Below are 26,586 nucleotides of genomic sequence, written 5' to 3' on the forward strand. Positions count from 1 at the left end.
TGCGCTTCATGGGAGGGATGGTATTGGAGTGGGGAGAGTGTAGAGGTTCCTGACCTGGATGTATGCTGGCCTGGAGAGTTGGAGTTATGAGGAAACATTGCAAACACTTGCGACGTTTGCCATGGAGCACAGGAGATTGACAGGTCACATTATTGACCTTCATACCATTATGAGGGGCATAGATTGGGTGGATAGAAGGTAACATTTCCCCTTGGTGGAGAGATGACTAATGTGGTGACATTTATTTAAGTTGAGCACCATGAGGTTGACAGGTGAGGCGCTGAGGACCTTTTGGACAGAGTAATGTGGGATGCACTGGCTGAAAGGGCGGTGGAGGTACAAACCCTCCTAAGATGGAATAAGTATTTGGATGTGCAGCAGCGATGCCCTGGCATGTTAGGCCATGGGGCTAGTGGTCAGGAATGGGATAAGGTGACTTTGGAAGGTGCTAGAGACGCGCATCCTCAAGGGGCTGAGGGATCTTTGTGTATGACCCACATGTCTGACTGTATCAGTCTGTGAATGAGCAGTGTTGCTGCATTAACAATTGCAGCAAACATCAGTGCTTTGGATGGTGAGGAGACAGAGTGGATGGGGCTGTGGGCCTCAATTACCTGGCCGCTGCATCCCAGCCTCACCAACACCTGCCAACCTAGCTGCTTGGCTCCTTTCCAGCGCCATGGCCTGTTCTTCAAATCGGGTCAGTATGTGGAACATGGCCTGGCCACCACCAGTGCACAAACACTCATGGATGTTGTGTGCAGTTTTCGCCTGCAGTACAGAGAACACCATTTATTGGGACTGATTGCTCACGTACTCTGCATGCGCATGCCGCACCCCAACCACAGAGGCCCACCTGAGGCCTCCAGCGGCTCCTGTCCACAATACTGGTGATCAGTCACCAAAAGATGGTACGGTTGCTCCCAAACCCCTCCCACAGTGGCCACCTTGGACACATTCGGCGTCCATCACTTTCAACAACACACGGGTCTTAGCGCCCATGGCAAGGAGGCGCAACTAGGTACGGCACCAAGGCCACCAGATGGCTCTTGGCCACGACACCTTAAGGGTCCTCTTCCACCATCTCATCACCGTCAATAAGACATGTGTTGGAGTTCCGAGTATGTGTCTAGCTGCTTCCGCTGCAAGTTGCCCCCAGACTACTCAAATGCGACAAACACCAACACATGCTGTGGGGAGAACCCATCTTCTCCTCAACCACTAAGACTGATGTAAGCATGGTCACTATCTGCTTGCCAAGCCAGCATGCTCCAAATGCCCAATGCAGTAACGACACTATGATGTGGGGGAGGGGGGGGGCCTCAAAAGCTAAGGTTACCTGCTGGTTTAAATGGCAAATGCAGACATGGTCCTCACCCTTCCAGAGCGCAGCAGATCATTGAAGCACTTGTGGCACTGGGTCCATGATCACCGCACAGCATCCATGGAGCTGACCACCTCCACCACCTCCTGCCAGGTCCACTTCGTCATGCGAAGGGGCCTTCCTCCTCCCATCCTGGGGAAACACAACCTCTCGCCGTGCTGTCAACTCCTCAACAAGGGCAGCAAGGCAGGCATCAGAGAAGCGAGGGGCACATTGGCCCACCCCCCCGCTGGACTACCCTGCAGCCTGCCCTCCTCCTCTGGCCTGCTAGCCACCGGATCCTGCTCTGCAGACCCCCTGCAACTGGAGCTGGACATGGTGATCAGCCTAAAGGAGGCTGCCTGGCCTTTCTTTATACAGGGTGCTGGTTCCCCATTGGAACCGGCGATCTGCACACACCTGCTGCAATTTTAAAAGTCCCGCTCTCCATGTGAGTGTGAAATGCGCTGGGCAGGTCTTAATTGGTCCGCCCATGCAAAATGGCTGTGCAGCCCCGATCAGGTCCGCACCCGCCCAAAGAATGGAAAATTCAGCCCTAAGTTTGGTCCACAAATTCACGCTGTCTGAGGGTATAGAATTTCAACTGCTGGAAGGTGAGGAACTTCACTGGGACAAAAAATGCTGCATCACATGTTTTTTGATACATATAAATAGGGGCGTCCAAATCTTACCATTGAGATAGTTATTGGCTTTGAAATGAAAGAAGCTTGAATTAAAGATTGTATGATCCAATCATCACAGTTCATCAAGCTGGTCTCAAGTTCAAAACATTCTTTGTTATATACTCTCTTATATCCCTTAATCACTTCTTTGGCCAAGATCTATCCAGCTCCTTCCTAACTTTGCTAAAATTACCAATTCCACTGTCCCTTTGGGCACTGTGTTCCTCATATTCCCCACCTTCTGTGTGAAGTAGTGATTTCTAAATGCTCCATTATCTTCCCTCTTCTGCAACTAAGACCACCACTTAGGATGATTAGTGATTATGTTAAACAGTTCAGTAGGCCACATTTGTCTAGATCAGTTACATCAGATATGGTGCTTTTAGCATCATCACTCCTAATGGCCTAGCCATACTCTTGGACTTTTCACACCTTGAAAGGAAACAAAATGAAGTGGCAGTAATGTTATTGAAAATGAAAATCTCTTAAGCTGTCATTTTCTGAGCAATCTGAGAATATTGATATACAGCATTTGTAGTACACAAGTCTAAAGGGACTTTTGCCAACATTAAAGATGTTCATCTGATGTTCTTGTCCATTGTTTTAATAAAGGAATTAAGTCGTTCATTTTAAATCATCCACTACTATTGACATCAGCTGTTATTAGACAATTAATCTTTTTGAGTCTTAAATGCTTTGAATTATATCAGCAATTACATAGTTCATTAAGTCACTGAGTATTAGCAAAGCCACAATCGATCTTAGCACCAAGAGTAATTGCTGTGATTTTCAGTTAACAACCTGAGCTTGTATAGCACCTTTAATGTCGGAACTGTCCCAAGCCACTTCCCATGAGAGAAAGCAGATAGCAGGCAGGAATGAGGAGGGGAGGAATAGCAGAGGGAGAGACCATTTGAAAAAGATAATAAAATGTAGCCCTTTACATTTGGAAGGAGAACTGCAGGAAGTAAGGATATGGTGGCAAGGGAGACCATTGTCAATGTGAAGGAGAAAACACACAAGGCCACAGTTGGAAGATTAGAAAGCGCAAGCTGGGACGTAGAGTGCAGAAGGAGGCAGGCATAAGTTATAGAAGTAATAAAAGTACTGATTAAAAAAGAAAGCAAAAAAAAAAAGTTAATAGTTCTGACAAAGAGATTTCTCTCTGTAGATGCTGCTTGACTGCTGGAGTGTTTCCAGCATGTTGAGGTACTAGCTGTGGCTCAGCTGGTAGCACTCTTGTTTCTGTGTCCAGGTCTTGAGCACAAAACCAAAAATCAAGGTTGACATTCCAGTGCAGTACTAAGGGGTGCTGCACCATCGCCGGTGCCATCTTTTGGATGAGATGTTAAACCGAGAGCATGTCTGCCCTCTCAGGTGGGCGTGAAAGATCTCATGGCATTAGCTCAAAGAAGGGGAGGGGAGTTCTCCCCAGTGTCCTGGCCAATATTCAACACTCAACCAACTGGACTTAAAGTATCCAGTTATTGTCTTATTGCTGCCTGTGAGAGCTTCTATGGGCAAACTGCCTGTCACGTTTCATACATTACAGTGACTGCACTTCAAAAGTACTTACTTAGCTGGAAAGCACTTTGGGACATCAGGTTTGAACAGTGCTAAATAAAAGCAAGTCTCTTTCTTTTCCTGTTTTTCTTCAGGTTTCCAGCATCTGCAGTGTTTTGTTGTTGAAAGTCATTAACATTGGGAAGCAAACCAACCTAAATTTTGGTGATCAGAGAGCAATGGCTGCCAAATACAAAGTGGCACTGGTGAACACTTCTCTCACAGGCCACATACATGTAAGTAAACACAACTGCTTTGTTACACACTGCTTGCCCAGGAAATGTTCACATACTTCACCTGTGCTTAGATTAGGATATTTTTAGAAGCAAAATATACTATATCACTAGGAAGGTTCCAAAGAAGAATCATATTTGACTTGAAATGTTAAATCTGTTTCTCTCTCCAGAGATGCTGCCAGGCCTGCTGAGCATTTCCAGTTTTTATTTTAGGTTTCCAGCATCTGCTGCTTTTATCATATTACATAACACCGACTGCTCCCTTTCTGACATTACACTAATACAGCATTGTGGTACTGAACAGTCTTTAATCTCAGTGCACACAACTAATTCTGTATTAGCATACCAGCATTATGGAAGTGAACTCAAAACAGCAATGGGCTAGATACAGTTAAATTGAAATAAATTGTGTCAATGTTTTTCTTCTCTCTCTCGAATCATTCATGCGCTACAAAATGAAGTTCTGATTTGCTCAGCTCCTGTTTCATGCAATGGTGCAGCAGTGACACATTCTCAGTTAGTAGCCCTCGTGTCTACGTGTATTGAAGAGTGCTGCACTGTGCAACAGAAGAGAATTATTACAGAAAACATGCCACAAATCCCTTGGGATCCCTGCAACATGAGGCCACCCCTCCTGTGTGAAGCATTCAATGCTTATTTGCTCAGTCTTGAATTAGTGATTAACATGTAGGAGAGGAGATGTGACTAACTATGAAAAACTTTGTGTTTGCTTTCAGCCAAACTGCTTTCCTTGGGGGTTGGGGGTTTGTTGTGTAATATGTGGTTTCGTTAAAGTGGGATTTCACAGACTTTCAATGGAATTTCCCTCTACCCCAGTTCAGCACATCCCTCAACAGACCTCACAAAAATTCAAACATTATCCATACAGAACGGAGTGTTTGATTATCCATAATGTTTCAATTTGGGCCGGGTATGATACCCAGAACTTCAATGACATGAAAACGCAAGAGGCCATTCTTTGTTTTAAAAGAAAACTGGCTAAATATTTGTAGCAGAGGAAAACAAAAGGCTATGGAGAAAGAGTAGGCCAGTGGACAAGTTTTGGTACGCTCTTCAATAAAGATGGCAAGACACAATGGGCAAATGGTCTCCTGTGCTGTGAACTTCTACTGTTCTATGACTGTCCCCGAGCTCAATGTTACAGTTTCTATGCACTGGCCCAACCAAGTTTGTCAGTCTTTCTAGATGATAAAGATTCCACAGGCAAATCCAATACTGATAGTTTATTGAGAAAACACAGTAAAATTAAACTGACATTTCCATGAATGAATGGAGAATTCACAGAGTCCTGCCATCTATTTCACACAATGCTAATAAGACTTTGGATTGAGGCTTTAAAAACTGGCAATAACATTCAACTGAAATTAATTGGATTCAATCTGGGAAAAAAATTGATAATGAAAACACAAACGCAGTCACACAGGAAACAGCCAAAATTCTATTTCACTAGGAAATTTCAGGTCAACCCACTGGGAGACAAATATTTGTATTCATAATACAGCAAGGTACACTTTAATGAGTGAGCTAGAAGCAATGTACCCATTAGAGTACAGAGTATATCAGTCTCAGTAGAGAGGGTATTTTACTTTGGTATTCCATTATAAAGGCCTGTTATAAAGGATGAGCTAGTGTGCAGGTTGCAGAGTGCCATCAGCACCCTTTGTACATCATTCTCTGCAACTGGCAGTATAAGCTCCTACCAGCAGTAACAAGGTCAAACTAAAGTTACTCTCCTGACAAATAAATCAAAGCTACACAAATGTGTGTCAACTGTGCAAAGCAACAGCTGTACAAGCATTCTACAGTCTAGCATTGCAATAAAAGCAAACTCACATTGAGTTACAGGTCACATTGTATGATACCTATGCATTCCACCCTTATGGTGAATGGGAGACAACTCTGTGTGAATATTACTTCATTTAGTCACACCCAAAATTAATTTTTTAGAACAAACTGTAACCTTGATAGGAAATGAAAAAAAAAGTTAGATTCAAATCAAATGAATTACACTGAAGTGCAGTGACTATTGGCTAAGTGTAGTTAAAAGCAGCAGCCATTTTGCACACAGCAATATCTTACCAGCTGCTTTGAGATGATTGACCAGTTAACTAGTTTTTTAAAAGCAAAATACTGCAGATTCTGGAAATCTGAAACAAAAGCAGAAAATGCTGGAAAAACTCAGCAGGTCTAACAGCATTTGTGAAGAGAGAAACAGAGTTAAGGTTTCAAGTCCGTCAAACTCGAAACGTTAACTCTGTTTTTCTCTTCCCAGATGCTGTTAGACCTGCTGAGTTTTTCCAGCATTTTCTGTTTTTGTAACTAGTTTTTTAGTTTGTTGTTGATCGAAAGGAATATTTGCTCTTTGGATTTTTAACATCTGCCAAGTCTTTGGTTTAATCTCCTACCTGAAGGAGAGCACCACTGTGCAGTACTTCCTTCAGTTAACAACTAGAGCGTACTATGTTCAAGTTTTTGAGTGGGTGGAGCAAGTCAAGAGACAAGTCAAGTAAATCAAGCTGACACTTGGAAGGGCATTGTATAACAGAAAACAAGTTTTACTGTAATGTCTGCGAGGGCACAAACAGTGCTGAGTGGGAATGTGAGTGAAGAGACTGCCCCCAACAGAGACTGACACTGCAGGATAACATTTTCTTTAATCTCCCAGAGCCCTGACACTATATGATAAGTACATGAGGGAGGAAGGAACAGAGGAGGAAAGAATAGAGGAAGATATGTTAATGGGGTTATGGTTGATGATGTAAAAAGAGTGGGAGGAGGCTTTGACCAGTTAGGCTGAATGGCCTGTTTCTGTGTAATTCTATTACATACAGCTCTTCCTTAACAGCCCTGTCCCCCATAACACCAACCCCACTTCACACACTATCTGCAGCAACAAACTCCTCTGTTGAGGAAAGCCAGGACAAGGCGCCACAATCTCAAAATTAGAGCCAGACCATTCAGCACACATTATGGGCAGTAGAAATATGGAGAACTCTTTCCCCTTCAAAAGGAAATGGATGACAGATGAATTAAATTTTCAAGAGAGAGAGAGAGAGAGACAGAGATAAGGGCATCAAGGGATATGAAACAAAGGTCAGTAAATGGAATTAAGATGGAGAACAGCAATGGTCTAACTGAATGGCAGAACAAGTTCAAGGATTTGAATAACCTATTCCTGTCCTAAAAAGCCTCCACAAACAAACACTAGCATGGTTGCCTGCTAAGAGGAGCTAGTCAAATATCTCCTCCACATAAAAGAAATTTATTTTTCAGTAGAACCTTCCACTTTAAAATCTCAGGATTGGCCGAGTCGCCAATGAAACAAACCTTCTGGCCTTCAAGCCCCAACATAGATATTTGGGTATGCAATCTAGGCTGAGACTCCACTGCAGCACTGAGGAAGTGCTGCAGTATCGGAGGTACCATCTTCCAAATCAAGTGTTAAACCAAGGCCCTTTTTGATCTCTAAGGTGGACGTAAAAGATTGCATAACACTATTTCAACAAAAGCAGGGGTTTACCCCCAGTGTCCTGGCCAATATATATGCCATGATCAAAATCAGAAAAACAGGTTATCACATTGCCGTTTGAGGGAGCTTGCAAACTGGCTGCCATGTTTCCTACATTACAACAGTGACTACACTTCAAAAATACTTAACTGGCTGTAAAGTACTTTGGGATGTCATGAGACCATGAAAAGCACTCTCGAATAATGAGGCTTTAAAAAAAAACTGTAGGAAAGGAATACCCTGTAGCAGTACACTATTAACACTGCACTGCAGCTTTGAATATATAACCCAGGAAACTGAATTCAGATTGGATTATACAGATTTAACTCAAAGGTAGAGCAGCTCTTCAGTCTAGCACCAGGAGGAAATCTTAAATTTTCAACTTGTGAATATTTTAATCCTCATCTGCTCAAACACTTTGTCATCAATGCCTGGAGTCAGCATGGCCCAAAAATTTCAATTTTGCCTTTCTCACCAAGATCCTGGCCACTGTTAGCATAGCTCCTCGACTCCAGAAATGAAACTGGGTTCCAGAGAAATAGCTTGGCTTCCAAAGCCAAAGATGAAACTTTAATCCTGTTTACTTATTTTATATTTTTGAGGCTGCTGTAATTCTCATTAATACCCAAAACCCAGAACTGTTCCTTTGTTGAACTAGTCAACAAAAAAAAACCAAATACAATGACCAAAATTTGCAGTATGAAATGGACACATTATTTTTCCCTCACTTCATTATTTTGCTTTCTCCCTGCTTTGCCCCTAGATAATTTTGCTGACAGAAAGCTTTCTTATTCAAGTTCTCCATGTTAAAATGACGAACTGACTGCAAACAGCAATGCAACTTGCCAAACTAAATCAAAAAAAGCTGTACATTCAATGAAACCACAGCACAATGCCTAACTCAAGGAATCCATCTGCAGGCATTACACAAAGTAGGGCATTGTTGGGATATTCTTATAATAACAAGGATGCAAAAAAAATCAGTGCTTTTTTAAAAAAGGCTCAGACAACTCGAAACTAAGTTTCTGTGGTACAAATGTTATCCTGATTAGTCACAGCTTCTATGGATCACTATTAGATTATGACAGGACTAATATTTAGCAATGACCTTAACTCCAACTGAATCTTGATTTTAGAATTTACCATGTCCTGGAAGCCAAATTTCATAAGAAAACACCATTATGTACAAATAATGCAAGCCAAAGTGGTTGCATTTTTTAAATTCTTTCATGTGATGTGGACATTGCTGGCAAGGCCAGCATGTGTTGTCTGTCCCTAATTGCCCTTGAACTGAGGGCTTACTAGGCCATTTCAGAAGGCAGTTAAGAGTTACTGCTGTGGATCTGGAGTCACATGTAGGCCAGACCAGGTAAGGATGGCAGATTCCCTTCCCTAAAGGACGTTAGTGAACCAGATGGGTTTTAATGCCAATCGACAATGGTTTCATGGTCATCATTACTGAAACTAGCTTTTCAATTCCAGATTCTTAATTGAATTTAAATTCCACCAGCTGCTATGGTGGGATTTGAACCCTTGTCCCCAGCTTGGGCCTCTGAATTACTCATCCAGTGATGTTACCACTAGGCACTTAGAAAGCAAAACCTTGTCAGGCCCAACAGTCTGCATTGCAAATGAACCCAAGTGATGTTAACTGAGAGGTTTTCACTCCCAATCGATTTATAACAAGAGCAGGTTGCCATCTAATAAGTGTGTTCATAGTTTATTTCAAAACTGAGTATCCTCACCAATTGAACCTAACTTATCTACTAGGACATATTAACAGTTCTTCACATGATAATCAATCTTTTTTTATACTGATTGAAAAAGCATGCTGCCTCCAGCATCAGAATTGCACAGTCAATTCTTGCATGGTTTCTTTACATTGGTGGATTAAGGGGGTCAAACTTGAATGATAAATAGCATCAGGTGCAGAGCTCACTCCATGTAACAGGTAAGGCCATGCAGGTTACACATTGTACATTTTGGAAATGCACAAGACCAAGCAAATGTGGAATGGGGATGATGAGGGGTCTTAAAGACAGAAAGAGAGGGGTTAAGGGTATATGGGGGGAAAGCAGAGAATACCATAAAGAGGGGAATGAAATTAATGGACAGAAAAGGGAGGAGGGGACAGGAAGGAGAAAAAAATTTGTATTTAAATCTCATCTTTCAGAACCTCAGTTTGTCCCATATTGCTTTGTAGCCAATTAAGTATTTTTTCAAGTTAGTTACTATTGTAACGTAGGAAACATAACAGCCAATTTGCACAAAGCAAGACCACCCCCCCCCTCAACCACCAGCAATGCGATAAACAAGCAGATCATCTGTTTTTAGTGATGTTGGTTGAGGGATTACTATTGACCTGCAAACCAGGGAGAATCCCCTGCTCTTCTTCAAAATAGTTCCATGCGATCTTTTACATTTACAAAGAGTAGACAGGGCCTCAGTTTAACATCCTTCCAAATGGTGGGCCCTCAAACAGTGCAACTCTCCCTCAGTACTCCACTTTGTCTCAGTCTACATTTGTGATCAAGTCTCTGAAGTGGGACTTTAACCCACAACCTTCTGATGCAGAGGCAAGAGTGCTACTGGTCCACAACTGACACTCTAATGAAAGTAAGGGAGAAGGGAGAGAATCTTTATCACTGATCAATCCTTAGTTAGGTAGACAGATCTTGAATTGTTATTGGTGCAATCAGTTGTTAAGGTGTTTTCAGTTCTGAATGAGATTCTTCTGCTCCCATGTAGTGTCAAAGGTGACATCTTCAGTCTAAAAGCAAAATATCATTTTGCTTCAGATCCCAACAAATTAGGTTTCCAATCCATGTACAGTAGATATTTCTTTTAAATTTCAGAATGCTTATAGGTTTTCCCTTTCTCTTCCTTCCCCCAACCCATGAATTTTCATCTTTCTCTCTCTCAGGTTAGCATTCAGCCTGTTGTCAAGCCCCTGTGAATGCACAGCTGTAACCAGCCCATAAGTCGATTGCCCAGGTCTGTGGAAAACTACTGTTCCTCATTTCATACAGCTCTACTGATGTTAATGTGCTCTCTTCTCTCCCTCACATACATCCCTAACAAACTGTAACACTTTTATTTTCTTGAAATATGTGCCTAAACATTTTGATCCCCTGCACATTTATTTTCCTACTGAGAATTTTAATTCTGACCCTTAATACTCAAAGTCACGGTCCAAGTCAGAACCTTCTGAAAAAGGGACCTCAGTGTAAAATTACAGCAAGAAGATAATTTAGATGCTCTGAGTAAAAACCAGATAAGTTACAATTACATCAATTCAAAAGGAAATATGTAGTTATGGTGTATAAATCAATACTTGCAAAAGCAACAGTATAATTCACATTAATTATAAAGACTTTACTTAAAAAACACGTCTGGTGCAGCTCATCTTATACCTTCCTGAAGTTATGTTTTATGCTTCTGCCATTATATCATATAGTTTGACCCCACCACCTCAGAGTGACCAGACCACCTGCTCGAATGGCTCAGTAAAGTCAATTGCGAACCAAGATGAGTAGCAGTTATGTGAGCTGATGCAACCTATTATTTACTTTTGGCCACACTTTGGTTCAAAGGAGAGGTGCAACCAAGGTAAATGGAATTTGAACCAGATTAACTAGTTTTCCATCTTATTACTGCTTGTGGGACTTTGCTGGTGCAGAATGCCTCCTGTGTTCATTATATAACTACGCACTCCAAATAGTATTCCATTTTTATGAAACATCTTGAGGTGTTTCAATGATTTAATAAGGTGCTACATAAATCCAAGTGTTCACTATTATATGCAGTGAAAATCCAGTTGTAAAGCACAAGCAAGTTGGCAATAAGACTCTCTCAGCTTCATGCTTCCAATACTGTTCTGGCTGAAAGCAAGGTCAAGTCTCTAAAGCAGCATTTTGAAATACCCAGCTTTCCAGTCTCCTCACCATGAAGCACTTACAGTTAAAGTAAAATGAGTAAGACAAAGAATGGCTTGCATCTAAATAGCAACCCTTCACCACCTGTGACATCCCAAAGCATTTCACAGCCATTGAAGTAATTTTGAAGTGTAGTCACTGTGGGAGATAGGCTGTTTTCACATCTATCAATTCCAGTCTGGAGCTACACACCAAACTAGCTGAAAGCTAACTTGTTCTCCCATATTTTCCCCCCTCCACTTTGATGCACCCCAGATCTACACTTATTCCTTTTTTAAAAAAAAAAATTAAATAAAAGATTTCTCTCCCTGCTCTTTTATCGACATTCAAGTCTCTGTGTAGGAGCAAGCTTTCTTCTCCAGCTGGGTTAAACTGCATACATAAAAGTAAAGATTCTGTCTTAAAAGTAACCAATTAAGTAATAATAAATACAGTCTGGACTAAGGGCTTCTTGCCAAACATGTTATGAATGAACTCAAGCGATATTGGTACACGATGCATTGGCTGACCTAGGTCTTGCAAGTTTCCTATCTCTTTCTTCCACACAGGTGCAACTTTTCAAACAGCACAGTGGAAAACTACACAAACTCAAACGCACAAGTGGAAATATTAACATGATTAACGAATTTAGTTTGAAAGAGCTGTATTTATATAATGCCCCATCACTGCATTCAGAAACATCTCTAATGCATTTGTTGTATTTTAACTTATCTGAAGTAGGGTCACGGATGTTATGTAGGCAACCAGCAGAGTAAGATCCCATAATCAGCGATGAAGTGGAATCAGCTGGTCTGGTTTTGGTAGCGTTGGTTGAGGGCAGAATGTTCGCCAGGGCAGGGAGAGAACTCCCTGAACATATCATCATGGGATCTTTAGCACCCACTTGAACCAGCAGATAGGACCTTGTTTTCAACAGCTCATCTGAAGGATGGCATGTCCAACACCGCAGCACCCCTTCGGGACTGTACTAAAATGTTAGCTTTGACTCGGGTAGGGGTTTGACCCCACAACTTTGTGACTCAAGATACAAGACTCCTATCAATAGAGCCAAGCTGAATCATTTGTGTGATCAAAAAAATTATGTAAAGTCATGTCAATAAACACAGCCATTCCACTTCTGCGAACATAGATTTATAATTAACTTAATCCTCAAATCTGAGATGTATTTTAAAAATTAGCAAAATGCCTGATTTTTCAACCAGGGGGGCATTTAAGAAAAGTGACCCAAAAAAAAGCTCCGTGAATGTATAACATGCTATGGCATGTTCAAGGCACAGTTAGACAGATTTTTGATAGACAAGGGAGTCAAGAGTTACGGACAGGAAAGTGGAATTGAGGTCACAACCAGGTCAGCCGTAGTCTTACTGAATGATGGAACAGGGCTTGAAGGGCCAAATGGCCTACTCCTGCTCCTAAATCCTACATTCCTATAAACTCAGTGAGATTGCAACTTGAATGGAAAAAAACTGAGGGGTAGGGGTGGGGGAGAAAAAAACACAAAATAAATTCCACAATGAAAGGAGGTGAATTAGTTAAAATTAGTTAAAAGCCAAATTATTTTGTGCTATCTACTGTTATGGCACAGCCAATGGTAAATGCTGAGTTGTTCAAATCCCAGGGGGAAACTTGAAACAACTATCACAACTAATTTTGCCAATTTGTATGTTTTGAGATGTGGGCTTTGAATTCAGTAGTAATAAGACCACTCAGTCTTATAGGTTTTTTTTTTACAAAACTAGATTAAATATTTATAAACAAGAAAAATGATTTTAAGCACATACATATGTCTACAAATTATTACGATAACGTCTAAATCCCCTAATTAATCTAATTCCCAGTTACACTTTCAATAAGGCAACAGTAAGGCACACAGATTTTAAAAGACCCAGGCAAAGAAACACGATACCCTGAACAATCCAATTCAAAGTGAGTTTTCTTAACTTCAGTTCATTGTAGACAGCAGCTTGAGGCATAGATGCTTAAGGCTTTTCATATACACACAGCCTTCGCTCCTTTCTACATATTTTCCCCTTTGAATGCAAATTCTCATTGTTTCACCATGTCTTTGGACTTTATCTTTCCGATAATAAAAATCTTTTAGTTCTAATTTTACCAGTAATCTTTGGGAAAAATAAACACTGTTTCTGAACTTCACCTGGCTAAGTGACACATTTCACCCCTCCTTTGAAAACAATTTAATCTAGTTTATTTAAAAATCCCCTTTTACACCTTACATTCTAAACTTCCCCCATGTTTACCTACTTAACATTTCAAACCTAGCTCATCTTCTAATACATCAAAGCCTTTAGATCAGCTGCCTTTAATCCAATTAAGTCTCTCTCTCACACATACATATATATAGACACAGATACCACTATTTCACAATAAATTCCAATAATATTATATCTTCCTGACACTACCTAGCCAGGAAAAGAGCTTTTGTCTACAATGCTCTAACTGGACCCTTCACACGCTTCTACATTCAATATTTTGCAGTTCAGCTTGTGGGTCTCCTCGGTCAGTACATCAGACCCCCACACTGCTGAAACTGACTCACTTATTCCAACAGCAGAACTGTTGACCTAGGAAACTTGGATCGCTCTGCTGTCGGAGCAGCATTTTCTTTCTTAAAAGTGCAGTCTCAAAGCATTTAAAACTTAACAGCAGGGAGTGGGGCTCTATGCCCACTGCTCTGCAGAGATTTCCATTAATTTCTTCAATATTCTGGTGGTTCTTCGGTTCCCTGTTTAAATGAGCTGATTTTATTTTCAAAGTAAAATGAACAATATTCAGAATCAATTTAGCCATTCATATTCCATAACAGTGATTACTGGTTTTAAACTATATAATTTCAGCACATAATACAGACATGCTCCATTACTTAAGTTGTTTTAAAGAGACTAGATGGGCCTTTATGTACGTAATCAATCCCATCATGTTTTAATTTCTATGCAACAATGCTAACTATAAGGGGAAACAAGAAATATAAAGCAGCCCTAAATCATTGGAGACAAGCCGGGGGAGGATAGCTTGCAAATTTAGACCCAGCTCCTTTTTAAATGAGGGTTTTTATCACTGAGAAGCTAAATTAAATTCACAAAAATAAGCAGTAATGCAACGTGGCTCGTCTCCATGGAGGGGGGGGGGGGCGGGTAGAAGTTCAACAATTCTCAAAATCTGAAGATGACAGAAAGCAGCCTTTCCTACTGCTGCAGATGGTGTGAAGTGACATCGCTGTGTGCAGCCAAGCCCAAATGGGCTGTGTGGGAAACGTGCAGTTTTTAACATCGCCCAGGGTCAGAAGGCGTGAACAGCACTTGAGGGGGAAAAAGTTGCCACGTACTCTACCTCCTCCAAAGACACCCCCCTCCCCCCCAACACCAGAACCCAGAATCGAACCTTGGGGAAACTCCTTCATACCCCAAAAAAAGTAGGTAACCGTTACACAGCATGCCACTGTTAGTATAATGTTGCAACATAAAAATGTTAAATTTACAATGTAATTTATATTAAATGCAAGAAAGAGCAAAATACAATAAACCTAACAAGCAGTTGAATACTTTTTCTTTCTCGTAATGATATGGTGGAAAAGTTTGCAAACTACCCCCCAATAACCAAGAAAAATAGTTCCCTGAAAATGCTAAGGCTGAGCTTACTAGCTAAGCGCGCTGCTGGAAGAAGCAAACTTTTTTTCCCCTTGAGTAGCTAGAAGTTATTTTAGTCATTTATTTGACATTTGGGACGAAGTTGCGACGACACGCGATGTTGGGGACGGGGAGTTCGAAGTGTAACTTCTTTGCGATCGCCAAACTATCCAAAAACAGTTTTATAAATGTTAAAAAAATTCTACTGACGTTGTTCCGAGAGGGACCAAACTCAACGGCACTACGAGGGAACCACGGCTGCTCAGCTACACCCCGAATTAGTGATTAAATAGTGACTAGAGCAAGGAGGGGCCGGAGAGAAAGTTTTGCGAGATTTACCTGCTTTAAGCGGTAGATACGTTGCTGTTTGAAGAGGGTACCGTGGGTGCGAGAGGCGAGCTAGGACAGAACACTCACTAATAGCTCACACAGAGCCTCTTCTGCATGAGACTGTGGGAGGGAGCTACTCACTCAGTCCAGCAATTAACCCTTTCACATGCTTTCCAATTTCCAAGAAAGGGAGAAAAATATTTTATGTGGGTCAGTGATGTGTTGTTCACAAGAATAAAAATAGAAAATATTGGAAATAATCAGCAGGTCTGGCAGCATCTATGGAGAGAGAAACAGAGTGACCCAGATTTTCATCCCCTGGTCCGGAGCGCAGAGTCAGTTGATTTTCAGGCACAGTGTTCTGGTCTGGGGTGCGGACTGAAATTAGGAGTCATGGCAGGCGACTCCGGAACAAATCCGCAGGCAGGCAGGTGGGCTGGGTGTAAAGCCTGCCTCTGTACCCCAGCACGATGTTTAAATAAAAAGAAACGAAAAACATTCCTCCAGACATACTCCCTGTGCTCCATCCATGCCAACCTATGACCCCCCACCCACGTCATGGCCCTCACACCCCCACACCAACTTAATGCCCCTCCCCACCCCATTGCCGACTTCATGCCCCCACCATCCGTTACCCTAACACCCTCCATGCCAACTCACCTAGTATCTTTGGACAGTTCCTTGACAGCTTTGACACTCCCCAGATAGTTTTGACAGATTTGACTGGTTTGACACTTCCTGGATAGCTCCTTAACATGTCCTGAAAGCTGGACATCTCCTGGACAGCTGGGCACCTCTTTTACAGCTTGACATTTCCAATGAGTTTGTGTGTAAAAAGTACATAATCATGTTCAGTTTTAACAATCCCAAAGAGTGCCTTATCTCTCCCAACGGTGTCCCAGAACCCTATCCAAAGGGGTACCTTAGCCCTCCAAAGGGATACCCTGGCTTTCCATAAGAATCCACCAAGTTCAGACCTCCTCTTACCTGCTCTAATCTGCACACTCTGGATTCCACACTCCTGTTCTTCCAAAATCCCAATTCTGTGGAGCCAGCTTGTAACTTAAATAGCCAGCAGCCTCCATGAATTGCACATGTGTGAGCCCTGGATGATTCCAGTCCCGCCCCTGCAAAGATGGGAACTGCTGGGTTCGGGGGCAGGACTTAGAAATTTTTGGCCATTTCCGGGATTTTCACTCTGACATGGCGAAAATCCAGGCCAGGATTAATGTTCCAGGTTGTTCACTCATCATCAGAACCGAAACATTAACTTCATTTTTCCCTCCACCAGCTGCTGGCAAACCTGCTGGGTATTTCCACCAGTTTCCATTTTTAATTTCAGATTTCAGCATCCGTAGTATTTTTCCCCCAAATACTTTTGCTGCAATTTGAACTGATTCCTACAAGTCACAAATGGGATGCTCGTGTGTGAATCCTATGTTTGTAGAGGTCCTTTGACAAGTTGATGGGCTGTCAGAGTTGGAATAACAGTCTGATCTGGTCAGGCAAGCCTGTTATATTTCCCTTCTGAATTATTGTATGGGTATGTGCTAGGTAATTTTAAAAAGGTGATGAAAATAGATTTCCTGGGTCTCAAATGAACATTAAAAATAGGAGCAGTAGACCATGCGGCTCTTTGAGCCCAGTGCACCATTCAATAAGATGATGGCTGATCTTGGGCTTCAACTCCATTTTCCTGCCCACTCCCCATATCCCTTATTCCCTTGAGACACCAAAACTCTGTCTATCCCAGCCTTAAATGTATTGGACAGAGAAGCATCCATAACTCTCTGGGGTAGAGAATTTCAAAGATTCAATACCCTTTGAGTGAAGAAATGTCTCCTCATCTCAGTCCTAAATGATTGGCTCCTTATCCTGAGACGCTGCCCCATGTTTTAAATTCCCCAACCAGTGGAAGCAAACTCTCAAATGGCATGAAGTTTGGCTCAGTTGGATGCCCTCTTCCCTTTAAGCCAGACAGCAGCTGGGGTTTCTGTGATTTTTTAAACATATGCAGCAGAAAATTGGTTAAAAACAACAGGCAGGCCTACCGAGAGATATATAAAAATAAGTATTAATGAGAATCAAGAAATAGCAAAGGTATTCAATTAAATATTCAGTCTTCATAAATTAATCTGTAAACAAATTTTAGTTCAAGAATCTGCAGCATACCTAAACATCAGTATTGCACATGTAATGAAAGAGTTAAATCCACACACTGCACAAGGAACAGAAAGAATATTCCAGAATCCTTCAGGAAATCACAAAGGAAGCAGACGAGGTCTGCTTAAGGTCTGGCAAATACTTTTAAGAAGTACTTCAAAAACTCAAAAAATGGAAGATAGATGGATGTTACGCCAATATTCATAAGAACAAATGAAGCACAAAGTTAATTCTAGCCCAACACCAAAATAGGAGAAATGTTCAAAAGTTTTAATGGAATGCTCTCGATTTAAATCTAAGGAGCAAAAGGAATCAATGCAGACTTAGAAGCAACAGGCTATGTATTACATAATTTGTTAATTCTTTCCGAAGGTAATTTAAGTTAATAAACTGGGAATATTATATTATTTTAGGTTTTCAGAAGGTAGTAAGATTCTTAAAATGAGCTTCTAAAACTTTCAAAGCTTCTGGAAGCAACGGAAAATTAGCTTATTCAGCTGGAAACTGGCTTTAAATAGAAAGCAGAAGGTGGTGGATAAACAGAAAACAAAACTCTGAGGACCAGTCCAGTTTCACTAGGTACTGTGCTTTTCACAGGGCACAGAGCTATTCACATCTATACTATTTAATATATTGGAAACAAGTGTACACAGCTATTTCAGATGTTATCTGGTATTATTGACTCAAAACCATTAAAATGCTGGATGATTCTTACCTGAAACCCGAAATTGAAAAGCACATTCCCAATTGAGAATTTCTCTGAGCAAACAACAATCCAACCCAGAGTGGTCTGCACCAGGGATTATTCAACAATCGCCCGGCTTACTGTGAGCAATGCCAAAGGCAGTCCTGGTAGTTATGGAAAGCAGGGGAAGGACAGGGGCTTCTTGGAAGATTATAAGGTTATGTGACTAAGTGACCCAGTATTAAATAGACGGACACAGGTCACACAAAGAGCCCCAAATTAATGGGCTAAGGAATGGTGGACAGACTTTATGTACTACATGAGTGCATGTACTATTTTACATGAGCCGATGGTAAGATTGGATGGAGCATTTTGGGGAATGGGGCACCTTAACCTCGAGTTACTATTAGTAAGTCAGGTACAACAAAACATTCTGTATCCTGGAGTACCCATTAGACATGGAAACTTCCAGCTATGCGTCATGAATTTTTAAAATTAATTCACAGGATCTGGGCATTGCTGTCAAGGCCAGTATTTATCATTCATTCCTAATTGTCTTTCAGATGGTGGTGGTGATACAGATTAATGGAAAGAGAGATTGGGTCAAGCATTTTAGAGCACTGGGCATCTTGACCTCAAATTAAAATGGTTAATTAAATACAACTAAAAGTTTGCATCACGTGCTGTGCCCATTAGTCACGGGCAGCTTCCAGTTAGCTAGCAGGAATCATGTACCAGTATTTCTTTACCTGGGCACACACCAGAGATCAAAACTATAATAAGCAACAACTTGTACAGCACTTTTTAGGCTTAAGGTCTTTCAAAGCATTTCACATGACTGTTACCAGACAAAAACTGACACCGAGCCAAAGGAGACATCATGTGACCAAAACGTGGGTCAGATAGATTTTAAGGAGTGTCTTAAAGGAGAGGCAGCAAGGTTTAAGGAGCAATTTCCAGAGTTTAGAGTCTAGACAGCAGACGGACTGGCGAAGAAATATGGGCTGCACGAGAGGGTAGAATTGGACCAGCGCAGTGTTCTGAGTGTTGTAGAGCTGGAGGAAGCTCCAAGGATGGGAGGAGGTGCAGCATGAAGGGATTTAAACAGCAGAAATAAATTTTGGCCAGTTCATTGGGTGAACTTCACTTCCCTTCGTCCAATAGTACCATGAGATCTTTTATGGCCACCTTAGTGGTGAACAGGGCAACATTTGAAAGATGGCATTTCCAGCATCACAGCACTCAATCCAGGCTGACATCTCAGTGTGGTTTCTGGAGTAGTGTTTAAACCCAAAGACCTCTGGTTCTGATGAATGGGAGATAGCAATAAGCCAAAAGAATCAAGGCTGTTATTGAAGAGCTGAAATCCCTCGGGGTGTTCCACATTACTAATTACTTTCTATTGTACACCAGAGGAACCAGGAGGAGAAAGAAAGCAGGAATTAAATGGCGAAGACTAAGCAGACAGCCCACAAACCCACTGGGGGTAAAGTTCCCCGCAAATAGCTGGCCACCAAGGCACCCCAGCTATCAGTGGCATGAAGAAGCCGCACTGCTACCAACCCGGTACCATGGCTCTGCGGGAGATCTGCCACTACTACAAATCCACCGAGCTGCTGATCCACAAACTGCCCTTCCAGCGCCTGCTGTAGGAGATCAAGACTGACCAACCTGCGCTTCCAGAGCTTGGCCGTCATGGCCCTGCAGGAGGACAGCGAGGCTTACCTGGTGGGGCTCTTCAGGGACACCAGCCTGTGTGCTATCCACGCCAAGCAGGTCACCATCATGCCCAAGGATATCCACCTGGCCCGACGGATCTGGGGAGAGCGGGCCTGAGCTAAAAGAACCCATTCCCACCCTTCCCCCTGGCAAAAAATATAACTACTATTGTGGCACAGGGTTAGTATGTTAGCATCATCAAGCAGCAAACATGAGAAAAGACCAGCAATCCTCACCCTATCCATGCTACACTCCCCGAACTAATAATCCTTAAAACTAATTTATGGGGAGGCAAAAAAAACACAATCCGTAGCCAGAAAATCTCTGGGAAATACCTCAACTCCCTAAGGCAACTGTGACAGGGCCCTGAACCGTGTCCGGCCCATCTCCCGCGCATCCGCCCTCACACCTTCTCTCCCTCACAGAGCCTTGATAGGGTCCCCCTTATCCTCACTTATCATCCCACCAGCCTCCGCATTCAAAGGATCATCCTCCATCATTTCCGCCAAATCCAGCATGATGCCACCACCAAACACATCTTCCCTTCACCCACCCTGGCGGCATTCCGCAGGGATCGTTCCCTCCGGGACACCCTGGTCCACTCCTCCATCACCCCCTACACCTCAACCCCCTCCCACGGCACCTTCCCATGCAACTGCAGAAGATGCAACACCTGACCCTTTACTTCCCCTCTCCTCACCGTCCAAGGGCCCAAACACTCCTTTCAAGTGAAGCAGCATTTCACTTGCACTTAATTTAGTCTGCTGCATTCGCTGCTCCCAATGCGGTTTCCTCTACATTGGAGAGACCAAATGCAGAATGGGCGACCGCTTTGCAGAACACCTTCGGTCTATCCGTAAGCATGACCCAGACCTCCCTGTCGCTTGCCATTTCAACACTCCACCCTGCTCTCATGCCCATATGTCTGTCCTTGGCCTGCTGCACTGTTCCAGTGAAGCTCAACGCAAACTAGAGGAACAGCACCTCATCTTCCGACTAGGCACTTTACAGCCTTCCGGACTGAATATTAAGTTCAACAATTTTTATCACATGAACTCTCTCTCCATCCCCACTCCCTTTCCGATCCCCCTTTTTTCCAATAATAATAATATCCACCTATTTTCATTATTTTTAAATGTATTGCCATCCATTGTTTTATCTCTACCTTTTAGCCTATTTTGATATTTTGATCCCTTCCCCCCACCCCACCCCCACTAGGGCTATCTGTACCTTGCTCGTCCTGCTTTCTACCCTTAATGTCACCTATTAGCACATTCCTTAGATAATATCACTACCTTCAACACCTCTTTGTCCCTTTGTCTATGACATCTATTGGCAATCTCCACCTATCACTGGCCCTCTATCCAGCTCTACCTGTCCCACCCTCCTTAAACCAGCTTATATTTCACCTCTTTTCCTTAGTTCTGTTGAAGAGTCATACGGACTCGAAACGTTAACTGTCTTCCTCTCCACAGATGCTGTCAGACCTGCTGAGTTTTTCCAGGTATTTTTATTTTTTTTTTGGATTTCCAGCATCTGCAGTTTTTTGCTTTTATCTGAGCAAACTCCAGGTTGGCCATAACCCTCCACTAACAGATGCAACTAACCTCATGTGCCCTGAATATATTTACATGTAGATAGCCATCCCTCTGCTTCGATCCAGGCACAACATCATTATGCTTTATTCTAGTACAAATGCAAAATAACGCAGAGGTTAGAAATCTACATAAAAATAGAAAATACTGGAAATACTCAGCAGGTCAGGCAGCATTAGAGGTCAAAGAAACAGAGTTAACATTTCGGGTTAGTGTCAGAGTAGTTCTGATGAAAGGTCATCAACCTGCAACATTAACCCTGTTTCTCCCTCTGCAGATGCCGTCTGACCTGCTAAGCATTGCCATTGTTTTCCATTTTTCCATGCTCTTATTCAGGTTACCTCTGCCAATGTTCTGTTTCTGTCATTATCTCACTGCCACCTGTATTATTGTTCTGCCAAGACACAAAGGACATTTTTTTTAGCAAAATCCATTATATTTTTCAAGAATGTTTCAGGGTAGGATTCATGGTGTAGCATAGCCATGCCAATGATAGGGGCGAGTATGAAAGTCAGCCAAACTCTTTCAAACGGGAAACAAAAGTTTGGTCACGTTTCAGAATATGATGCAATGCAAGACCACAAAATACGCACTGTTTTAAATTAGAAAGATTACATTTCATTATATGGTGGGAGGCAAAAAATTAGAAGTTTTAGCATGCAACAAGCAAACAAGATTGGGAGGGTAGTGAACAGCATGAATAATTGGGTAGGGTACAGACAGAAATTCTATCTTCAAGGAAGCATTTCCAGCACAAGCAGTCTCTTAGAATTGGAGCCTGTGAAACAATGACACAATCCACCAGATTTTGCTGCAGATCTTTATCTTGTTGTGGCACCTGTTAGAGAACTGCTTTATTAGGGTTCCCCTCACACTTTCACACCCCTTTTTACTTCTTCTCACAGTGTCTTATATTAAATTCCCGAGCAAAGGATAGAACTAGAACCACGACACATTTTTATAAGCATTTATTTACAGAGATGCAGATTACAAACATGCACCTCCTAACCCAACAACCACCTGTTTCAGTCTGTTCCTATTTATAAAAGCACAAGTGAATCTCCAGTTATGCCGACCACCTGTATACAATTAAGCACAATTAATATACAACTGGCATCTTATGCCAGTGACAAGCACAGCCTGAATATATGGCTGCAATCACAAGACCTTTTGGAAAGCTGTCAGCACTGTCACCAATGGAAATATGACAACTTAAATTAAACAACTGTGTTATACAGAAAGGCACTCCTGGGGGTTTCATAGGGCACAAGGAAAAACAAACACCAAGGCAGAGAAGGTAAAAAATACGGCAAAGGTTGCCTTTTTATATTTAAAAGTCCAGCCGATGATAGGAGAGCTGCAGATTCTCACCTGAAATCTCTGATATAATTATGTCTTGGTACAATGATAAATTATGGAGGTCTTGTAACACAGTAGGTAGCATCCCTGCCTCTAAGCCAGAAGCTCCAGGTTCAAGTCCCACCCCAGGACTTGATGCCTGAGGAAGATGCATTTTTAACGTGGCCAAACAGGTTGAGTATCATCCTGCAAATCCTTCCAACACACGCCAATGGCAGGCGGTAAGAGTGGGAGAGATTCCTGATCAGCCATGTGATGGAAAGGAATTGGAGCCTCTAGTCATAGCTCCGGACTACAACAGGCATTCAAAAAGTACATGTTGCCACAGCAACCCGGGCTCCCTGAGTGAACTGTAACATACACCACATTATGATAAATGGCAAGGAAAAGTTGCAAAGCAAATGGGCTGGACACTAAATCCGACCTCCCAACCCGTCAGTGATCACCCATTTAGATTCTGGACCTCTTACTCTCTCATCTTGCATCCTTGTTAGTAGTGATCATGAGCCTTAATTCCATCAAACCCTAACCACACCTTTAACACCTTACCACGGAGTAAAATTGATTTTTAAAAATTCTTTCACAAGATGTGGCTAGGCCAGCATTTTTATTGCCTATCCCTAATTGCCCTTGAGAAGGTGCCTTCTTGAACCACTGCAGTCCATGTGGTGAAGTACACCCACAGGGCTGTTAGGGAGGGCGACAGTGAAGGAGTGGCGATATATTTCCAGGTCAGGATGGTGAGTTACGTGGAGGGAACTTGCCAGGGGTGGTGGTGTTCCCATGCCTCTGCTGCCCTTGTCCTTCTAGGTGGTAGAGGTCGTGGGTATAGAAGGTGCTGTCGAAAGAGCCTTGGCGAGTTGCTGCAGCACATCTTGTAGATGGTACACGCTGCTGCCACTGTGCATCGGTGAATGGGGTCCAATCAAGCGGGCTGCTTTGTCCTAGATTGTGTCAAGCTTCTTGAGTGTTGTTGGAACTGCACTCATCCAGGCAAGTGGAGAGTATTCCATCACAGTCCTGACTTGTACCTTGTTGATAGTGGACAGGCTTTGGGGAGTCAGGAAATGAGTTACTCTCTGCAGAATTCTGACCTGCTCTTGTAACCACAGTATTATATGGTTAACCAAGTTCAGTTTCTGGTCACTGGCAGCCCCCTTGATGTTGATAGTAGGGGATTCAGTGGTGGTAATGCCATTGAATGTCAAGGGGAGAAGATTGGATACTCTCTTGTTGAAGATGGTCATTGTACTTGTGTGGCATAAATGTTATTTGCTGCTTATGAGCCCAAACTGGAATGTTGTCCAGGTCTTGCTGCATATAGGCACAGACTGCTTCAGTATCTGAGGAGTTGCTAATGGTGCTGAACATTGTGCAATCTTCAGCGAACATCCCCACTTCTGACCTTATAATGGAGATGGTGATTGGTGAAGCAGCTGAAGATGATTGGCCCTAGGACACTACCCTGAGGAACTACTGCAGTGATGTTCTGGGACTGAGATGATTGACCCCCGACAACCAGAACCATTTGTGCTAGGTATCACTCAGTGGATAGTTTTCCCCTGAATTCCATTGACTCTTAATTTTGCTAGGGCTCCTTGATGCCACCACTTGGTCAAATGCTCTCTTGATGTAAAGGGCAGTCATTCACCTCACCTGCGTATATGCTCTGGAGTTTAGAAGATTGAGTGATGAACTCTGAACTGAAAATTCTTCAGAGGGCTTGACAGGGTTAATGCTGAGAAGTTATTTCCCCTAGCCGGAGAGTCTAGACCAAGTGGTCAGATAAGGATGAGGGGTCAGCCATTTAGAACTGATATGGGGAGAATTCTTTTCACTCGGAGGGTTGTGAAACTTTAAGAATCCTCAGAAGGTTGTGCATGCTCAGTCCTAAATGATCTCAAGGCTGAGACTGATAGAATTCTGTGCACTAAGGGAGTTAAGGGGTAGGGTGAGAAAGTGGAATTGATGCAAAATTTCAACTAAGATCTTACTGAATGGCAGAGCAGGCTCGAGGGGCCAAAGGTCCACTCCTGCTCCTATTTCTTATGTTCTTACTCCCTCTCCCATTGGACCTTTCACTTGATAGGTCCCCTCTTTGTGCAGGGGGGGATTACTGAGTTGGCAAACAGCATAGTTAAAAAATTTTTATACACAGTGATGTTACACAAATATACATTAACACCAAGTGCCTGGAACAAACTAAAGAACGTAAGTTAGCCCAGTGCTCAGAAACAAGATAATAGGATTGTTTTGGTAAGGGAACTTGTATGTCACTGACAGTGGTGACAAAATCTGACACCTGTGGGGTATTTAATGTTTAGTCATAGTTTACGGCAACGTAGAGAGGTCATCCTCAGAACTGATTTTAAATTCTTAAGTGGCAGTATAATTCTGATCTTCTGTAGTTTATCTCTATGGCAGGATAGGTGTCGAACAAGCTGCACCATGTCTCTTGGTATGGCACACTGGGTGTGCAAACAGAGGGATGCAGAACCTGATTTGAAATTGGAAAAATCAGAATGAAGAATTGAGAGGATAAATTTCTCAAAACTGAATGAGAATTTATTTTTATTCATTCACGGGATGTGGGCTTCGCTGGCTAGGCCAGCATTTAATGCCTATCCCTAGTTGCCCTTGAGAAGTTGGTGGTGAGCTGCCTTCTTGAACCGCTGCAGTCCATGTGGTGTAGGTACACCCACAGTGCTGTTAGGGAGAGGGTTCCAGGATTTTGACCCAGCGACAGTGAAGGAACGGCGATATATTTCCAAGTCAGGATGGTGAGTGACTTGGGGGGTGGGGGGAGACTTGCAGGTGGTGGTGTTCCCATCTATCTGCTGCTTTTCTCCTTCTAGTTGGTAGTGGGTTTGGATTGTGCTGTCTGAGGAGCCTTGGCCAATTCTTACGGTGCATCTTGTAGATGGTACACACGGTTGCTACTGTGCGTCAGTGGGTGGAGGGAGTGAATGTTTGTGGACGTGGTGCCAATCAAGCAGCTGCTTTGTGCTGGACAGTGACCAGCTTCTTGAGTGTTGTGGGAGCTGCACTTAACCAGGCAAGTGGGGGATATTCCCACTCCTAACATCTAAAATAAATCTAAAAAGATGAAAACAAATTTCTCAATCTTCCAACTGGAGTTAATTGGACAACTTGTTTATATTCTCTTCCCCGTCTCCTAACTGTTATACCTATTTTGTGACAGTTTTGTATTGGTTGTTCACTGTGCAGTAGAAGAGGAGGGGGGAAAGTTCTGGTAAATCCTACCTCGGCCTTGTCTCTGTGGCTCAATCCTTCTCCCTCACTGGGGCCTCCTCTGGCCTCAGCCCCCGCTCACTTCACTGTCACACTGCAGCCCAGAGAGGCGGGCCTCCACCCTTCTGTCGCCTCCCTCCCTCGGCCCAAAGGCAGGCCCCGCCAGCTCGACTCCCCTTTCCCTGGGCCCACCTCCTCCCCTTTCGTCCTGGACGTGCCGCTTCTCACATATTCCACTATCCTCAGCCAACAGCGGCCAACATGACCTCCGAGCGTCGGGGGGCGCTGCGGGTGGACATCCGGCACTCCCAGTGCCAACGCCGCTCACTATGGCCTCCGAGCACCGGGGGGCGCTGACAGGCAGCGCTCCTCCGCTCCCAGTGTTATTGATCTTAATGACCTCCGATCATCGAGGCGCTGTGAACGCGCAGATGACCACAATTGGAATGATATTAATGAACCCAACGGTACCCACTTATTTCAACAATATGACGTCGCAGGTTCCTTATAGTTGCTTTACTATTTTAGAT

At 42.9% G+C, this 26,586-nt stretch overlaps 2 protein-coding genes across 5 annotated transcripts in view; one reads left to right on the top strand and one right to left on the bottom strand.

Moving 5' to 3' along the window:
- Positions 1 to 26,260, bottom strand: part of p4ha1b (prolyl 4-hydroxylase, alpha polypeptide I b) — an 81,590-nt gene extending 55,330 nt beyond the window's left edge. The window contains exon 1 of one of the 3 annotated variants that reach the window (XM_041176491.1): positions 26,069 to 26,260. The gene's annotated coding sequence lies outside the window, so the exon portion shown is untranslated. Of the gene's footprint in view, positions 1 to 15,163; positions 15,183 to 15,292; positions 15,416 to 26,068 lie in introns of those variants that run through there. The other 2 variants (XM_041176493.1, XM_041176495.1) reach the window with 2 other exon arrangements.
- nudt13 (nudix (nucleoside diphosphate linked moiety X)-type motif 13) overlaps positions 14,538 to 26,586 on the top strand; it is a 42,331-nt gene continuing 30,282 nt past the window's right edge. Inside the window, exon 1 of one of the 2 annotated variants that reach the window (XM_041176496.1) lies at positions 14,538 to 14,739. In XM_041176496.1, coding sequence (XP_041032430.1) covers positions 14,564 to 14,739 — 176 coding nt within the window. In that variant the 5' untranslated portion in view covers positions 14,538 to 14,563. Of the gene's footprint in view, positions 14,740 to 26,407; positions 26,524 to 26,586 lie in introns of those variants that run through there. The other variant, XM_041176499.1, reaches the window with a different exon arrangement.

The sequence above is a fragment of the Carcharodon carcharias genome, chromosome 28, assembly GCF_017639515.1.
Source record: "Carcharodon carcharias isolate sCarCar2 chromosome 28, sCarCar2.pri, whole genome shotgun sequence".
In the NCBI taxonomy this organism is placed as follows: domain Eukaryota; kingdom Metazoa; phylum Chordata; class Chondrichthyes; order Lamniformes; family Lamnidae; genus Carcharodon; species Carcharodon carcharias.